The sequence below is a fragment of the Schistocerca gregaria genome, chromosome 3 (genome assembly GCF_023897955.1).
Source record: "Schistocerca gregaria isolate iqSchGreg1 chromosome 3, iqSchGreg1.2, whole genome shotgun sequence".
Classification (NCBI taxonomy): Eukaryota; Metazoa; Arthropoda; class Insecta; order Orthoptera; family Acrididae; genus Schistocerca; species Schistocerca gregaria.
The window spans coordinates 841917049-841937377 of NC_064922.1; the positions used below are offsets into that span (position 1 = coordinate 841917049).

The 20329-nt window shown below is 43.6% G+C and overlaps 1 protein-coding gene across 2 annotated transcripts in view; it reads right to left on the reverse strand.

The window, feature by feature from the left end:
• The window catches only part of LOC126354727 (alanine--glyoxylate aminotransferase 2, mitochondrial-like), a 197789-nt gene that overhangs the window by 134626 nt on the left and 42834 nt on the right, over nt 1-20329 (reverse strand). The window contains exon 1 of one of the 2 annotated variants that reach the window (XM_050004583.1): nt 173-448. The exons of the other annotated variant lie outside the window; for it this stretch is intronic. Coding sequence (XP_049860540.1) covers nt 173-287 — 115 coding nt within the window. The 5' untranslated portion in view covers nt 288-448. Of the gene's footprint in view, nt 1-172; nt 449-20329 lie in introns of those variants that run through there. 2 annotated transcript variants of the gene reach the window in all.

Genomic DNA, 20329 nt, shown 5'->3' on the forward strand with positions numbered 1-20329 from the left:
ATGCTTTAAGACTGACAAGCAGCAACTGTATGCTGCTTCTGTAAACCATGCTAGAAACAAGTTATGATTAGTACCAATCTACTCACACTTTTAGATTACAGTGCTTTGTATATTAGGAGAAAACCGCCACGGAGTCTCTCTAATAGTACAGTAAAACTTCAAATTCACAAACCCGATTTTAAAGAAATCCTGCTTTTAATGAATATTTCCTTTGGTCCTGACGAAAGTCTCATGAGAACAATGTTAGTTCTCCCCACTTTTAACGATTCCCGCTTTAAGAAAAGCATGCTTTTAAGAAATAAACATGAAACATTTGGCAAATTAAAATACAGCTTTAACGCAATTCCTAATACGTCCACGTAGGTGTCATATTTCTTTCAGTTTCACGCAAGTTGTGCCACTAATTACACTTCGTGTAGTTTGACACTGTGCCGGCAGTAAATGGTATCGATTCTTTCGGTCGACACATACCTAGACCGCAGTTTTCTGGCCTACAACTCGAATTCCCTTGCAGCGAGCCCGCATCTCGTGGTCGTGCGGTAGCGTTCTCGCTTCCCGCGCCTGGGTTCGATTCCCGGCGGGGTCACGGATTTTCTCTGCCTCGTGATGGCTGAGTGTTGTGTGTTGTCCTTAGGTTAGTTAGGTTTAGTTCTAAGTTCTAGGGGACTGATGACCATAGATGTTAAGTCCCATAGTGCTCAGAGCCGTTTGAACCATTTTTTGAACCTTGCAGCGATACCTGCAATTGCGTTGAACGAATCGGACGGTGATTTCCGCCCTGCCTACCAGTTGCGCCGAACGCGGCCGTTGGTAGCCGAAATGTTACGAAAATGACGCTTGGCGTTGGGGAGGCTGAATTAGTGCTTTAATTTATTTATGTCCATGGACCATTCTGTATGGTGGTACTGGCCGCGTCATGTTTGTATGAAGTTTGAAACTTACACGTAATTACAAGTATCAAAATTACACAGCTATATGCAGATATCAGTAAAATGGCTGATTTCTTCGACAATACCCTCTAAACCACAGCCTATAAAAAAAGTATTGATGTACACAGAGAATTACCAAGGATTAAAGTCACTTTATGCTTTCTGAAAAGTTTTATATGTCTCCATATTTACACAGGAAACATTACATTAATTTTTAGCTTCAATGTATTCTTTAACACCGTAGTACAAGCTTTAATCAAGTGACAGTTTAATTTTGAAAACAGACATGTTTTTATTATCTTACATAGTTTAGCAGACATTTGTATTGAAAGCGTCCTATTTTTACAGGCTTTTTGTCAGTTAATTTGAGCCGATTTCTTTCAGTATGATACCGTACCATAATCATTTTCATTTTGTGTGTGATGGTTATGGATGTCTATGTAATGATTCTGCATGGTTAGAACCAAGTCTCCAAGCTTGACAGTAATATTGCTCAAGTCCGTTATTTAGACTAAGCGGCCTTTCTGCGACTGCCAGTAAAACCATGAATGTTAATTGTAGTTTGTGAAGTAGGTACGCGTGTGTGGTAATGTGGAGCCACCGTCGCCATGCTGGTGCTTTTACAACATTAGGTGTTGCATCGCAGTGGTACTTTGTGCTGTTAGCTTCAATCAATGACAGTGGTCACCGAAAGTAGCGCCGGCTCCCTCTTTGGGGGGGAGGGTAATAAACCGTGTTCACGTCAAGCTGTGCTAGCAACACACTTACGTAGACATACAATTAATTTTCTGTTCCAAGTGGCGCTGTCAATGCCATCTACTAGCTGCTGCTGTAACAGCTGCCGAGTGCTAGGTAATGCGCGTCCACGATATAATAAAAGTTTACAAGTGTCGTGAAATCGAAACTGATAATTTCACGATGAATGTTGCCACTTGTTAGTAATAATTCTGTATCAGCTCTTATAGACAATTCGAAATTAAAAAGAACTAGTAGTAAAACTTACATTCCGGCAGTAAAAACAGAATGAGTAAAATTTTGAACATGTTTTATTTACATAAGATATACTAAATATTCAGAATCAGTCTTATTGTGTTACTCATCTGAGCATGATAGATTATCGTTGACACTGTCCGATTCAGCTGTACCCATACTGCTAATGATTCCGTCTATTTTGAGTCTGACGACACTGTCGCACCTCCAGTAATCTTCTTCCAGTGCTTGGACCTTCCTGCAGTCACCAGTAGTTACCGACAGAAGAGATTCACCAGCAATTTGACACGTCCTTGGACATTTCCCCTGTAATGTTGCGCTCCCTTAACAGTCGTTTTACTTTTGCCCATGCCAGTTTTACCGCACTCAAAAGGGGAGGACGCCTACTCGTCATCGCCGAATTCGTCCAAATTCATGGTACATGTAGGGCGTGGTGAAACATGAAAGTGTGCCGAGTTGGAACTTCAGATGGTCAAGCGTTTAGGAAATAAAAGGAATTTTGATATGATGTGTGTTCGACTCAGTGTCACTGTAATAAAAAAAAATAAAAGGATCAGCAACAGCGAACTTCAGTGGATGTCAAGAGACGTCCGCTACAACTAAATATTAAAAAAAAAAAAAATAGCGATAAGAGAACGGATTCGTATTGAAAGGGTCGCAGGATCGACTCCGCCCAGCCGCAGACATTTTTGTGCTCCTTGGCAATCGCAAAAGAGAACTGTATCTAACAGCAAGATGGAGTACTGACCCCGAAATTGTTCAATATTATAAAAACTATTGTGCGGTACTAAGAAAAGTTATTAAAAAGTCCAGAAGCATGTGTATCATGTCTGAGATCAGTAACTCTGATAATAAAATTAAAGCAATTTGGAATATTATTGAAAGGGAAACAGGGCAACCAAGAGCACAGGAAGACTTTAGTGCAATAAAATTGAATGACAAGTGCACTAACAAACAATCAGAAATTGAAAATATTTTGAATAATCATTTTTTAAATGTTGTGGAGAAAATAGGATCTAGATCTTCACTAGAAGAGGCAAGGCTATTAATAGAAGAGGCCATACCTGCACAGTTTGAAACAGCTGTAATTCCACCAACCTCTCCCTCTGAAATCAGTAAAATAATAAACTCACTGAAAAGTAAAAGCTCTTACGGAATTGATGGCATTTCCAGCAAAGTACTTAAAGCTTGTTCCCCACAGATAAGTAGAATTCTCAGCCACGTATGTAATAGCTCTTTGGAGCAGGGTGTTTTCCCTGATAGACTGAAATATGCCATTGTAAAACCATTGCATAAAAAGGGGGATATGTCGGATGTCAACAACTACCGCCCAATCTCTCTTCTGACAGCTCTATCAAAAATTTTTGAGAAAGTAATGTATTCAAGAGTAGCCTCCCATATTTGTAAAAATAAAGTACTAACAAAATGTCAGTTTGGTTTTCAGAAAGGCTTTTCAACAGAAAATGCTATATATGCTTTCACTGATCAAATATTAAATGCTCTGAATAACAGGACATCACCCATTGGTATTTTTTGTGATCTCTCAAAGGCCTTTGATTGTGTAAATCATGGAATTCTTTTAGATAAGCTAAATCATTATGGTTTGAGTGGGGCAGTGCACAAATGGTTTAATTCATACTTAACTGGAAGAATGCAGAAAGTTGAAATAAGTGGTTCATGTAATGTTAAAACAGCTGATTCCTCAAACTGGGGTGCTATCAAGCACGGGGTCCCACAGGGTTCGGTCTTAGGTCCTTTACTGTTCTTGATATACATTAATGACTTACCATTCCACATTGATGAAGATGCAAAGTTAGTTCTTTTTGCTGATGATACAAGTATAGTAATAACATCCAAAAACCAAGAACTAAGTGATGTAATTGTAAATGATGTTTTTCACAAAATTATTAAGTGGTTCTCAGCAAACGGACTCTCCTTAAATTTTGATAAAACACAGTATATACAGTTCCGTACAGTAAATGGCAAAACTCCAGTAATAAATATAGAATTTGAACAGAAGTCTGTAGCTAAGGTAGAATTTTCAAAATTTTTAGGTGTGTCCATTGATGAGAGGTTAAACTGGAAGCAACACATTGATGGTCTGCTGAAACGTCTGAGTTCAGCTACGTATGCTATTAGGGTTATTGCAAATTTTGGTGATAAGAATCTCAGTAAATTAGCTTACTATGCCTACTTTCATTCACTGCTTTCGTATGGCATCATATTCTGGGGTAATTCATCGTTGAGTAGAAAAGTATTCATTGCACAAAAACGTGTAATCAGAATAATTGCTGGAGCCCACCCACGGTCATCCTGCAGACATCTATTTAAGGATCTAGGGATCCTCACAGTAACCTCACAGTATATATATTCCCTTATGAAATTTGTTGATAATAATCCAACCCAATTCAAAAGTAATAGCAGTGTGCATACCTATAACACCAGGAGAAAGGATGATCTTCACTATGCAGGGTTAAATCTGACTTTGGCACAGAAAGGGGTAAATTATGCTGCCACAAAAGTCTTTGGGCACCTACCAAACAGCATCAAAAGCCTGACAGATAGCCAACTAACATTTAAAAATAAATTAAAAGAATTTCTAGATGACAACTCCTTCTACTCATTGGCTGAATTTTTAGATATAAAGTAAGTAAGTAAAAAAAAAAATTAATCATTAGTGTCATGCAATATTTTGTGTAATGTAATTTCTTGTACAGACATCTTTTATTAACCTGACACGTTCCACATCATTACGAAGTGTCGTATTCATGATCTATGGAACAAGTATTAATCTAATCTAATCTAATCTAATCTGTGTACACTACTGTCGTCACAATTAACAGCAACATCATATAGGTTATTTTGTATTTATATGTGCACAACATCAGCATGGGTCGTCAGTCTTTAAAACAAACGCATTATCTTGCAAACTTGGGGTTGTGAAAGGACCATTAGGTGCAAACACGAATAATCGTATACAGAGAGTTTAATTTGACCTTGGTGGCGCTGTCGGCACAAAACATCAGCCCCAACGACGTCAGCCTGAACGACGTGCAGCTATGTAAAGGCCGCTACCACGTAACATTTCATCCGTCACCATAGATTCAGGGTCCGTATACGTAGTGTGCTGCCGATTGTATACTGTGCTACGAGGACTGGACCCTCTCTCGTGGATACTCGCTCTGGACATAGTTATTTTCACGCTTGTTATGACCGTGCTTTTAACTGGTATCGCTGACTCGTACGCGTACAGTGAACATTCGAGCGCCAGAGATCATCGCCATTGGTTCTTTGTGTGTGGCGTCGTGTTAGTGCATTAGTATTTCACCGCCCACGCTCCATCGTTCACATTTGTCATTTCAGTCATCAGTGTTCGGGTAATTTTCAAGAATGATTGCCTAGCGAAGTCGCTGGGTCGAAACGATACATATCGAATGTGCAATTGTAAATCGATCGTGCGATTCCTGTGGCGAGCGTCGTGATCAATTATTTGTGATCTTCACTTTTATCTGTTTTCCGTTGTTCCTGTAGTTGCTTTGAATGACATACCTCCGTGAATTATTTGTGATTTGTAAGTTGCTAGTGAAAGCCAGACGATTTATGTAGCTAAAGAGTGGGGTATCTGGTGTTCTTGATGTTTCTTCAGCGGGTTCTCTCACATGGAAAAATCTAATTCCATGTTTATCCAGCGTAGAATATTGTTTTTCTTTTTACCGCGAATATGGAGTACTACCAGACGATGGAAGAAGGGACTGTGTAGAGTGTGATGGTGCGAAGTGTATAAAAGTTTCGTAAGAACAGTTTCAAAGCTGAAATGCTGTTAACAGTCTCATTGCGGACAGGGCGGGAAACGAACGAGTATCAGGAAGAATACATGTTTCGACTATTCAAAATTATCCATCCAGACCACCGTAATGGACTGTAACATGACGACAACACCGACGACGAGTAAGGTAAAACGTCTCCTTTGCAATTGCAATTATTTTTGTAATGCTCTTCTTTTGTCCTTGCTGTAGTGAGCATCGTAAACATACTCATAACGTGCGCCACCAGAGTTGCATGATCGATTTACGATCGCAAATTCGATATGTATCGTTTGGAACTCGCGACTTCGATAGACGTTCTTGGAAATTTATTTTACTACACCTGTGAACGGCTCCGTGTTTTTTACTCATATGTCTACTGTTTTTTATCCATCATTATGTTTTTTTTTTCGATGTCTTCCTTGTTTATCTATGTATTATCTGTGGCCGAAGAGCGGCGTAATATTGCCGCTGCCCTTTGTATAGGGTTTTCAAATAATGATATAGAAAAAACAAAACTGGTATAGTTGTTCGTGTTGTGAACCTTGCCGTTGAGTGTGCCTCAGTCGTCAGACAACGTCTTGTTGTACTGATTTACAAAGATACGGGACAACCCTAGCCAGGTAACTCATTCACCTGCTAGCTCGTGACTGGGTAACGCGAATATTGCGAGATTAGTGTGCGAATATTCTGGAAAAATCGCAATAATTGCAAACAAAATAATTGTACCGTAAGAATACTGGAGGAAAATATTGTGGATAGATCGAAAATGTCAGACAAAAGTGAAAATTGTAACAAGCTTGGAACGTTGGTAGATAAAGAACTGGAGCCAGAAGATAATAACCTCCACAGTGATGAGTCGAAGCGACGACTGAAGATTTATGTTTACAGCATTTGATCGAAGTGGATCTGATCCGATCAGAAAGTAATAACCGAAGAACACATTCAAATGGCAAATAAAATACACCAGAAAATGCTAGACATTTTATCCGAATATACGTTTCTGAGAAAGCATTCAGTACAGTTTCGGATGACGTTTTATTCCTGCCGCCGGCTTTAAACGTGCAATTTTTCCAGCATATCGAGGGTAGACTAAAGTCGCCACCAACTTTAATTGTATGAGTGGGGTACCTATTTGAAATGAGACTCAAGTTTTCTTTGATCAGTTCAGCAACTATATCTTCTGAGTCAGGAGGTCCGTAAAACGACACAATTAACAGTTTAGTCCGATTGTCAAGTATAACCTCTACCCATACTATTTCGCAGGAACTATCTATTTCAATTTCAGTGGTAAGGCTAGAGCCACGCTTGAGGAGTACATGAGAAAGTTAGCTGTGCGGTAAATAGACGCACGGCTAAAGCGCTCGTGGCCACGAGAATCAAGTGGGCAGTCCGGCAGGTGTGCGCACATAGTCCAGATGTTAACAGGCATTCAGTGCTGGGAGCGAGTAGCCACTTAACAGCGGGTTGTGTTTAGTTTTCCGTGGCATGTGCGCGACTATTAAGTGTCTTCCACAATGCGTCCTCTGGACACAGAGAAATACGACACAGTGATTTTGATAATGGAGGCAGAGAAGAGGGCTTGTATTCGGGAGATAAGGACCGATGAATACAAGGGTAGAAACGAGAAAGATATGGCATGGCGTGACATCTGTTGTGATTTTTTATTTTTTTTATTTTGCAGGGCATTGAAGTAGAGAGAAAATTTGCTACAATGTTTTTATTTCTCACTTATTCAGTATTTTAATACTTTGGGTTAAAAGATCAGTCGGAACTGCAACAGAATTAGCGATTTAGGTTCTTCAGACATTAAGAATTTTTATTCAGATTCGTCAACTGCGACAAGCTTTGAGAAACTCTTACTTTTCTCTTATATCGAGATGTTGCAGCTTACTTATTTTTTATTTTGTTTCAAGTAAAGCCCATTTCACATGATTCAATTGCTGCATATAATGGTACAAATAGGACATTGATCTGATTTCATTACATAGTATAAAACAATTACCGTAAAAGATTTTTCTTTATTACGGGAGCAGCAGCATATATTATGTCGCAGAACGACATTATGCAGGCAATTGGCAGACAGTGTGCTGCTTGATATTTTATTTTAGTATATCGGCATATTGCATCTTTATTGCGTGATGAGTAGATGTTGCCCCCCCGCCCCCGTAGCAGAGTGGTCAGCGTGACAGTGTGTCAATTCCAAGGGCCCAGCTGGGTCGGAGATTTTTCTCCGCTCAGGGACTGTGTGTTGTGTTCTCCTAATCACAATCATTTCATCCCCATCGACGCGCAAGTCGCCGAAAGACCTGCACTCGGCGAACGGTCTATCCGACGAGAGGTCCTAGTCAAACGACAGTTACGTTTAGCACATGTCCTGACGTTGTAAAGGGGCATGTGGCAACTTTGAGTAAACCATTGCTGCTGTCCGTAGTTTCTGGATGTCATTTTTTTCCAGTAACGTTTTAGAATTGTTCGATGATTTGATGTTGTACGTGTATTAGAATACAGTTGACAGTTGTAGAAATTCGAGTTGTTTAGTCAGACAACATAAATATCTTTGAGTTAACAACTAGCTGTTCATTCATTTTGTAGCGCACATCTTTCGGAAGAGTTTCATATATAAAACATACATGTTCGAAGAAATGTAAACATTTTATTTGGTCTTAAGTGTGCCAAAGAACAGTGCCACGGGATTCACGCAGCATTCTTCAATCGCACCTCACTATATTTCGCTCTGTGGAATTCAAACGTGTATATTTTGTAACAGGAGCCATCGAACTTATAGTCAGGACAGTCGAAATTCAAATGTCCTTTGGTACCTCTCCTGCTGCTAGTCGGCCTGTTTGATATCCTATCCCACTTAAAACCCTCACAATTAACACTGGGCAGGATTATTTGTGGCCGGGAGAACAAAAACTCCTCAGAAAATCTGCACTCTTTATTGCCTGTTAGCGAATAGCATTCTCCTTCGTGTGAAATAAAATTAAATATAGGAAACATAATACCAGTAAAGACAAGGGACAAGCAAGATTGTATACATTTCTTTAGTCCTTAGGTCCCAGCATTTTTTTTTCTCTAATCTTGCTACAGCTTTACACGGAGTGCTTTCCTTTTAGCAAAAGAATCTATTACCTCATAAAAGTCCGCCAAACGTTTCCCTACATGAAAAATCAAAATGCCGTTGCCTAATACTGGAAAAGCTGTCAATACTAATAGTACCGAAGAGTAGTGTGGTTTCTCGATTTGATTACGTCTCTTTTGTCACTGTCTTGTTAGGTAAAACGAAATAGGTCTTTTTAATATAGTAGGAATTGTAGCACACGCCAAATAATCGAGACTGTTTTGGCACTAATGGTCATTTTTATCTACCTCATTTACATAAATAACACGTCAGAATATAATTCACGAAGTACCAACATGAAATGCCTATTAGGCTTACTACAAGTAAGAAGTTTTAGGTTAGGAAATAGTTGCACATATCATTCATATGCTCCAGTTTCTCAAGCATGAGATCGAAAAGTAGTAGTAGTACGAAATGTTTATATAAATTTGGAATAGTCATATTCTTCCATATAATTTGTGTGATGCCCGTTGTTTCTTCTCCTTCCTCTTTCTAGCAAACAATCTTGTTACTATTCCTGCCACTGTTAAAACGTTCTCCAGTTAACGTAACTAACCGTGAAAGAACCAACGGTTCAGTTATTCTGCGTTTATTCTCCGGTTAGGCGTTATTACGTGTTCGCTCAAATGGTTCAAATGGCTCTAAGCATTATGGGGTTCAACTGCTGAGGTCATAAGTCTCCTAGAACTTAGAACTACTTAAACCTAACTAACCTAAGGACATCACACACATCCATACCCAAGGCAGGATTTGAATCTGCGTCCGTAGCGGTCGCGCGGTTCCACACTGTAGCGCCTAGAACCGCTCGGCTTCTCTGACCGCCTTACGTGTTTGTACGATGCGTTTTCCGCGCTGTTTCTGTCAAAATTTCGTTTTCATTGATATACCGAGAAGATGATATGTAATCTTTCTTACCTGTTTTTCCTGTTAGTCGTTTATTTCCACGCTGATAGGCTGAATCTATAGAGTTCCCTAGTAATTATAAGAACGATTATCATTCGCACACCCAATCAACCACAAAAAAAACAGCGATTGGAATTGACCCGTTCGGGATTATTCGTTTCAGCTGGTATAGCCCCATCCCTTTTTGTCTGAGGGAAAGTTTTTAATTTCTGGTCGGCCGATGTGACCGAGCGGTTCTAGGTGCTTCAGTCTGGAACCGCGCGACCGCTACGGTCGCAGGTTCGGATCCTGCCTCAGGCATGGATGTGTGTGATATCCTTAGGTTAGTTTAGGTTTAAGTAGTTCTAAGTTCTAGGGGACTGATGGCCTCAGATGTTAATTCCCATAGTGCTCAGACCCATTTGAACCATTTGAGCCATTTTTATTTCTGGATGCGATACCGATTCTCCTGGCAGAGACATTATGCACACTATACAAGCATTCAAAAATCAACTTATGATTCTGCTCAGATATCAACTTAGAATGTGTTCAAAAATTTCCAAAAATCAACAGGGAAGCGTTTCAAAATCATATGAACAATCGATAGACTAACACGCGCTGGATGCTAGGCACTTTGTGAAACAAGTTTTTTTTTCTTCAAGAATATGAATATGGCGCCCCCTGAAATTACTGCCGAAGGGAGATACCCCGATTTGCCGCCCCCCCTCACATACATGCTACAGCAGCGAGGCTGCCTAGTAGTAGTAGTTGTTGTTGTTGTTGTGGTCTTCAGTCCTGAGACTGGTTTGATGCAGCTCTCCATGCTACTCTATCCTGTGCAAACTGCTTCATCTCCCAGTACTTGCTGCAACCTACATCCTTCTGAATCTGTTTAGTGTATTCATCTCTTGGTCTCCCTCCACGATTTTTAGCCTCTGTGCTGCCCTCCAATACTAAATTGGTGATCGCCTTATCCCTCAAATCATGTCCTACAAACCGATCCTTCTTCTAGTCAAGTTGTACCACAAACGCCTCTTCTCCCCAATGCTATTCAATACCTCCTCATTAGTTATGTGATCTACCCATCTAATCCTCAGCATTCTTCTGTAGCACCACATTTCGAAAGCTTCTATTCTCTTCTTGTCCAAACTATTCATCGTCCATGTTTCACTTCCCTACAGTGTCACACTCCATATAAATACTTTCAGAAACGACTTCCTGACACTAAAATCTATACTCGATATTGACAAATTCCTCTTCTTCATAAACGCTTTCCTTGCCATTGCCAGTCTACATTTTATATCTTCTCTACTTCGACCATCATCAGTTATTTTGCTCCCCAAATAGCAAAATTCAGCATCACCCGAGTTAACTCGACTAAATTCTATTATCCTCGTTTTGCTTTTGTCGATGTTCATCTTATATCCTCCTTTTAACACACTGTCCATTCCGTTCAACTGCTCTTCCAAGTCCTTTGCTGTCTCTGACAGAATTACAATGTCATCGGCGAACCTCAAAGTTTTTATTTCTTCTCCATGGATTTTAATACCTACTCCGAATTTTTCTTTTGTTTCCTTTACTGCTTGCTCAATATACAGATTGAATAACATCGGGGAGAGGCTACACCCCTGTCTCACTCCCTTCCAAACCACTGCTTCTCTGTCATGTCCCTCGATTTTTTTAACTGCCATCAGGTTCCTGTACAAATTGTAAATAGCCTTTCGCTCCCTGTATTTTACCCCTGCCACCTTCATAATTTGAAAGAGAGTATTCCTGTCAACATTGTCAAAAGCTTTCTCTAAGTCCACAAATGCTTAATCTACACTCCTGGAAATGGAAAAAAGAACACATTGACACCGGTCTGTCAGACCCACCATACTTGCTCCGGACACTGCGAGAGGGCTGTACAAGAAATGATCACACGCACGGCACAGCGGACACACCAGGAACCGCGGTGTTGGCCGTCGAATGGCGCTAGCTGCGCAGCATTTGTGCACCGCCGCCGTCAGTGTCAGCCAGTTTGCCGTGGCATACGGAGCTCCATCGCAGTCATTAACACTGGTAGCATGCCGCGACAGCGTGGACGTGAACCGTATGTGCAGTTGACGGACTTTGAGCGAGGGCGTATAGTGGGCATGCGGGAGGCAGGGTGGACGTACCGCCGAATTGGTCAACACGTGGGGCGTGAAGTCTCCACAGTACATCGATGTTGTCGCCAGTGGTCGGCGGAAGGTGCACGTGCCCGTCGACCTGGGACCGGACCGCAGCGACGCACGGATGCACGCCAAGACCGTAGGATCCTACGCAGTGCCGTAGGGGACCGCACCGCCACTTCCCAGCAAATTAGGGACACTGTAGCTCCTGGGGTATCGGCGAGGACCATTCGCAACCGTCTCCGTGAAGCTGGGCTACGGTCCCGCACACCGTTAGGCCGTCTTCTGCTCACGCCCCAACATCGTGCAGCCCGCCTCCAGTGGTGTCGCGACAGGCGTGAATGGAGGGACGAATGGAGACGTGTCCTCTTCAGCGATGAGAGTCGCTTCTGCCTTGGTGCCAATGATGGTCGTATGCGTGTTTGGCGCCATGCAGGTGAGCGCCACAATCAGGACTGCATACGACCGAGGCACACAGGGCCAACACCTGGCATCATGGTGTGGGGAGTGATCTCCTACACTGGCCGTACACCTCTGGTGATCGTCGAGGGGACACTGAATATTGCACGGTACATCCAAACCGTCATCGAATCCATCGTTCTACCATTCCTAGACCGGCAAGGGAACTTGCTGTTCCAACAGGACAATGCACGTCCGCATGTATCCCGTGCCACCCAACGTGCTCTCGAAGGTGTAAGTCAACTACTCTGGCCAGCAAGATCTCCGGATCTGTCCCCCATTGAGCCTGTTTGGGACTGGATGAAGCGTCGTCTCACGCGCTCTGCACGTCCAGCACGAACGCTGGTCCAACTGAGGCGACAGGTGGAAATGGCATGACAAGCCGTTCCACAGGACTACATCCAGCATCTCTACGATCGTCTCCATGGGAGAATAGCAGCCTGCATTGCTGCGAAAGGTGGATATACACTGTACTAGTGCCGACATTGTGCATGTTCTGTTGCCTGTGTCTATGTGCCTGTGGTTCTGTCAGTGTGATCATGTGATGTATCTGACCCCAGGAATGTGTCAATAAAGTTTCCCCCTCCTGGGACAATGAATTCACGGTGCTCTTATTTCAATTTCCAGGAGTGTAGCTTCTAAGATAAGCCGTAGCGTCAGTGTTGCCTCAGGTGTTCCAATATTTCTATGGAATCCAAACTGATCTTCCCCAAGGTTGGCTTCTACCAGTTTTTCCATTCGTCTGTAAAGAATTCGAGTTAGTATTTTGCAGCCGTGACTTATTAAATTGATAGTTCCGTAATTTTCACCTCTGTCAACACCTGCTTTCTTTGGGATTGGAATTATTATATTCTTCTTGAAGTCTGAGTGTATTTCGTCTGTCTCACATATTTTGCTCATCAGATGGTAGTCATTTGTCAGGACTGGCTCTCCCAAGGCTGTCAGTAGTTCTAATGGAATATTGTCTACTCCTGGGGCCTTGTTTCGACTTAGGTCTTTCAGTTCTGCCTAGCAGTTATAGCCATTAATTGTATTCTGTTCGTATTGTGCCCGTCTTCGTAGCGTCGTTCGTAAGTGACTTGCATCCTCTAGCACGAGTGAAAATTAGGCAATTTGAGTATTCAGAGAGCGGAAAGACGCACACGTACAATAAGATCTTCAAAGAGTCCAAAAAAATTCAGCATTTAAGTGTCATCTCTGCAGCAAACATTTCGGGTGTGTCAGACGTGAGACGATGTTGAGACATCATCAATGTAGACATCATGATGAGGGCATTTGTGAACACCGATAGTTGAGGTTCTGTAATCATGAAGAACCTATAGGAGGGTGTTTGTCAGAATATTTAGCATTGGCACATGAAGCACAGCTTAATGACTGAGAAGAAATGAATTTATTATCCTTTAACGACTTTCAGAGCTGGAAGAACGAAATAGAGAAGTTCACACATTCAATGTACCATATGTGAAGAACAGCGCGTCTAAAGTTGCTGCTGGCAGTTTTGTAAGACAATATTATTATTTATGCTGTCGTTTATTTTATCGCGACCAGCAAGGATGAAAGTGCACCAACCTAAAGATGGGTCATGCCTAATGAAATTTACCTCGGCTCGCGTTAAACATGAAAATGATCTTAGTCATTTAAACATATCAGAAAAAGAGTGTAGCTGCAGGTATAGCAAATAAGATTCCATTTCAGATTATTCTAGATTCGGAACTGACTTATTCGAAAATGGAAAGAATATACTTTTTAACTAAACAAGATTTGTGTAATACTGAACAGTGTTATAATCTCTGCTCTACCCCCTTCAGACTGCAGAATAATGAGACCAGTGCTGAGCCATGTGTAGTTGACATAGACTCAAGTGGCACCATTTGATTGTTAATTTACAAACCACGAGACACAATAAGTGAAATGCATGCACAATTTAAAAATTCAGATTTTGTGTTAGTAGTAATGAACACTTGGCAAGATGAAATATTGAATAAGGTACGGAAATAATTGTGTATATATTGAAGGAACATATTGGGTTAACAACTACAGTTCTGAGCTCATTACATTACTAGTATTCGACGATATGACACAACGATTCCCACATGCCTTACTCGTATTCAACAGAAGTAACAGTCAAGTGTTGTTGTTTTTCACTAGACAAAAGTGGAAACTTGGAAAGTCTTTATGGCTAAGCAGAATCCTTCTATAGTGTCTGGAAACCTACAATGAACGTTCTGAGAATTTGGCTGTATTATACATGGCATGTGGACAAAGCATGGAGGAAGAACATAAAACAGTTAAGTTACAGGCCAAGTAAACTAGCAGATATTTACAAGCTTATCAGAGCTTTGTTAGAAGAAACAGATGAATGTGATGGTTCCCGCTCATCTCGACTGGAAGGAGTATGATGAGAAGAATCCAGAGTCTGCAACTTACTTCCAGGAAAACTAAGTTAATAACATAGAATACTGGCTTTCTGCCACAGGCCGCAGCTAGTATAAATACGAACACACATACAGAGAGGATGTACCACACTATCAAATACATGGAAAGCACGTGAAATGTCTAGATAAGCCAATATTCTATCTAATTCTGTTCATTAAGGGATATAATTTTTGAGAGGATGCTTGTACTTATCAAAGCAAAACTGACAAATAAAGTAAAAGAAATTCTTCGTAGCCACAAGTCAAGTTCAGCTGCAAAAAATTGGCGAGGTGAGTAGAAATCGCTCACTGAGGGTTTCGTACATATTTAATTATGTATATAAGCAGTTCGTCCATCGTGGGAATCTAAAATCACGACGATTTTTGCCTTCTATCGACATTGATACTGGCGAGATATCGGTCCCAGGGATTCCAAGACTTTCGGATAACAAACGAAAAAAGACATTCTTTTCGTGTGATATAACTGCAAATTTACATTTTTCTGATATTTTTTCTTTACTTGTACTGTGAAACCTTTCTTCTCCGCAAAATTTCATGGTTTTAGACCAATGGGAAGTTATATAGGTTATGAGGGGTGAGTTTGCGAGAATCAAAATTTGTGACATAAATGGCTGCATCTTTGGATTGCAATGACTTAGAAGATAACGCCAAGACCATAGATCTCAGTATGTGACACAACTTTCAACGTGATATGACTACTTGTTGATGAGAAAAAGGGCGCTCAACAGACACACAGGCGGACAGATAGACAGTTTTTGTCTAATACACTAGTGGCCATTAAAATGGCTACACCAAGAAGAAATGCAGATGATAAACCGGTATTCATTGGACAAATATACTAGAACTGCCATGTGACTACATTTTCACGCAATTTGGGTGCATAGATCCTGATAAATCAGTACCCTGAAATACCACCTCTGGCCGTAATAACGGCCTTGATACGCCTGGGCATTGAGTCAAACAGAGCTTGGATGGCGTGTACAGGTACAGCTGCCCATGCAGCTTCAACACGATACCACAGTTCATCACGAGAAGTGACTGGCGTATTGTGACGAGCCAGTTGCTCGCCCACCATTGACGTTTTCAACTGGTGAGAGATCTGTAGAATGTGCTGGCCAGGGCAGCAGTCGAACATTTTCTGTATCCAGAAAGGCCCGTCCAGGACCTGCACATGCGGTCGTGCATTATCCTGCTGAAATGTAGGGTTTCACAGGGATCGAATGAAGGGTAGAAGAGCCACAGGTCGTAACACATCTGAAATGTAACGTCCACTGTTCAGTGCGAACAAGAGGTCACCGAGACGTGTAACCAATGGCAGCTCATACCATCAAGCTGGGTCATACTCCAGTATGGCGATGATGAGTACACCCTTCCAGTGTGCGTTCACCGCCATGTCGCCAAACAAGGATGCGACCACCATGATGCTGTACATAGAATCTGAATTCATCCGAAAAAATGCCGTTTTGTCATTCGTGCACCCAGATTCGTCGTTGAGTACACCATCGCAGACGTTCATGTCTGTGATGCAGCGTCAAGGGTAACCGCAGCCATGGTCTCCGAGCTGATAGTCCATGCTGCTACAAACGTCATCGAACTGTTCGTGCAGATGGTTGTTGTCTTACAAGCGTCCCCATCTGTTGACTCACGGATCGAGACGTGGCTGCACGATCCGTTACAGCCATGCGGATAAGATGCCTGTCATCTCGACTATTAGTGATAAGAGGTCGTTGGGATCCAGCACGGCGTTTCGTATTACCCTCCTGAACCCACCGATTCCATATTCTGCTAACAGTCATTGGATCTCGACCAACGCGAGCAGCAATGTCACGATACGATAAACCGCAATCACGATAGGCTACAATCCGACCTTTACCAAAGTCGGAAACGTGATGGTACGCATTTATCCTCCTTACACGAAGCATCACAACAACGTTTCACCTGGCAATGCCGGTCGCCTGCTGTTTTTGTATGAGAAGTCGGTTGGAAACTTTCCTCATGTCAGAACGTTGTACACTCCTGGAAATTGAAATAAGAACACCGTGAATTCATTGTCCCAGGAAGGGGAAACTTTATTGACACATTCCTGGGGTCAGATACATCACATGATCACACTCACAGAACCACAGGCACATAGACACAGGCAACAGAACATGCACAATGTCGGCACTAGTACAGTGTATATCCACCTTTCGCAGCAATGCAGGCTGCTATTCTCCCATGGAGACGATCGTAGAGATGCTGGATGTAGTCCTGTGGAACGGCTTGCCATGCCATTTCCACCTGGCGCCTCAGTTGGACCAGCGTTCGTGCTGGACGTGCAGAGCGCGTGAGACGACGCTTCATCCAGTCCCAAACATGCTCAATGGGGGACAGATCCGGAGATCTTCCTGGCCAGGGTAGTTGACTTACACCTTCTAGAGCACGTTGGGTGGCACGGGATACATGCGGACGTGCATTGTCCTGTTGGAACAGCAAGTTCCCTTGCCGGTCTAGGAATGGTAGAACGATGGGTTCGATGACGGTTTGGATGTACCGTGCAATATTCAGTGTCCCCTCGACGATCACCAGAGGTGTACGGCCAGTGTAGGAGATCGCTCCCCACATCATGATGCCGGGTGTTGGCCCTGTGTACCTCGGTCGTATGCAGTCCTGATTGTGGCGCTCATCTGCATGGCGCCAAACACGCATACGGCCATCATTGGCACCAAGGCAGATGCGACTCTCATCGCTGAAGACGACACGTCTCCATTCGTCCCTCCATTCACGCCTGTCGCGACACCACTGGAGGCGGGCTGCACGATGTTGGGGCGTGAGCGGAAGACGGCCTAACGGTGTGCGAGACCGTAGCCCAGCTTCATGGAGACGGTTGCGAATGGTCCTCGCCGATACCCCAGGAGCAACAGTGTCCCTAATTCGCTGGGAAGTGGCGGTGCGGTCCCCTACGGCACTGCGTAGGATCCTACGGTCTTGGCGTGCATCCGTGCGTCGCTGCGGTCCGGTCCCAGGTCGACGGGCACGTGCACCTTCCACCGACCACTGGCGACAACATCGATGTACTGTGGAGACCTCACGCAACACGTGTTAAGCAATTCGGCGGTACGTCCACCCGGCCTCCCGCAAGCCCACTATATGCCCTCGCTCAAAGTCCGTCAACTGCACATACGGTTCACGTCCACGCTGTTGTGGCATGCTACCAGTGTTAATGACTGCGATGGAGCTCCGTATGCCACGGCAAACTGGCTGACACTGACGGCGGCGGTGCACAAATGCTGCGCAGCTAGCGCCATTCGACGGCCAACACCGCGGTTCCTGGTGTGTTCGCTGTGCCGTGCGTGTGATCATTGCTTGTACAGCCCTCCCGCAGTGTCCGGAGCAAGTATGGTGGGTCTGACACACCGGTGTCATTGTGTTCTTTTTTCCATTTCCAGGAGTGTAGGTGTAGCTCTGAAAATCTAATAATTTTCATATCAGAGCATCTTCTTCCTGTCGATTAAATTTCGCGTCTGCAGCACGTTATCTTTTTGTGGTGTAGCAATTTTAATGGCCAGTAGTGTATAATACATATTCACAATCTTCGGATTTTTTTCCTTAATTTTTGCAGGGGAACCTTGCTTCTCCTGAAATTTCAAGACTCTAAGTCAATGGGAAGTAACCTATGGGTTTTAATGAGTGACTTTGAGTGTGTCAAAATATGTCACAAAAATGGCCCCATCTTTTAATTGCACTGGTTTAGAAGCTCCATTTTTTATCTTTATTTTTTGATTTTGTTTTTTACATCGCAAAGGGACCATAGATCTTAATAAACTCCTGGAAATTGAAAAAAGAACACATTGACACCGGTCTGTCAGACCCACCATACTTGCTCCGGACACTGCGAGAGGGCTGTACAAGCAATGATCACACGCACGGCACAACGGACACACCAGGAACCGCGGTGTTGGCCGTCGAATGGCGCTAGCTGCGCAGCATTTGTGCACCGCCGCCCTCAGTGTCAGCCAGTTTGCCGTGGCATACGGAGCTCCATCGCAGTCATTAACACTGGTAGCATGCCGCGACAGCGTGGACGTGAACCGTATGTGCAGTTGACGGACTTAGAGCGAGGGCGTATAGTGGGCATGCGGGAGGCCGGGTGGACGTACCGCCGAATTGCTCAACACGTGGGGCGTGAGGTCTCCACAGTACATCGATGTTGTCGCCAGAGGTCGGCGGAAGGTGCACGTGCCCGTCGACCTGGGACCGGACCGCAGCGACGCACGGATGCACGCCAAGACCGTAGGATCTTACGCAGTGCCGTAGGGGACCGCACCGCCACTTCCCAGCAAATTAGGGACACTGTTGCTCCTGGGGTATCGGCGAGGACCATTCGCAACCGTCTCCATGAAGCTGGGCTACGGTCCCGCACACCGTTAGGCCGTCTTCCGCTCACGCCCCAACATCGTGCAGCCCGCCTCCAGTGGTGTCGCGACAGGCTTGAATGGAGGGACGAATGGAGACGTGTCCTCTTCAGCGATGAGAGTCGCTTCTGCCTTGGTGCCAATGATGGCCGTATGCGTGTTTTGCGCCGTGCAGGTGAGCGCCACAATCAGGACTGCATACGACCGAGGCACACAGGGCCAACACCCGGCATTATGGTGTGGGGAGCGAACTCCTACACTGGCCGTACACCTCTGGTGATCGTCGAGAGGACACTGAATAGTGCACGGTACATCCAAACCGTCATCGAACCCATCGTTCTACCATTCCTAACCCGGAAAGGGAACTTGCTGTTCCAACAGGACAATGCACGTCCGCATGTATCCCGTGCCACCCAACGTGCTCTAGAAGGTGCAAGTCAACTACCCTGGCCAGCAAGATCTCCGGATCTGTCCCCCATTGAGCCTGTTTGGGACTGGATGAAGCGTTGTCTCACGCGGTCTGCACGTCCAGCACGAACGCTGGTCCAACTGAGGCGCCAGGTGGAAATGGCATGGCAAGCCGTTCCACAGGACTACATCCAGCATCTCTACGATCGTCTCCATTGGAGAATAGCAGCCTGCATTGCTGCGAAAGGTGGATATACACTGTATTAGTGCCGACATTGTGCATGCTCTGTTGCCTGTGTCTGTGCCTGTGGTTCTGTCAGTGTGATCATGTGATGAATCTGACCCCAGGAATGTGTCAATAAAGTTTCCCCTTCCTGGGACAATGAATTCACGGTGTTCTTATTTCAATTTCCAGGAGTGTATGTACATAAATTTCAACTTGATACGTCTACCAATTGAAACGTCCCCTTTGAACAATTATACACGAATGTGCTTAAACTGACACACAATAGTTTTTAGCGCAACGCAATCTGACTTTCAAAAATCCCTACAAAAGAATGGCCCTGACTAACATTAACCTATACATTCCAAAAATCACTTACCTCACAAAAATCTTCGTTACTCAAGCTACTGCAATACAGCGAGCGCCACTACTGCCAGCTAAATAAAAGATTCAAACTACGGAAGGCACTAACTACTGATAGGCACAGTTAGCAAATGAAAGATTTTAATAGAGAACAAACAATGTATTT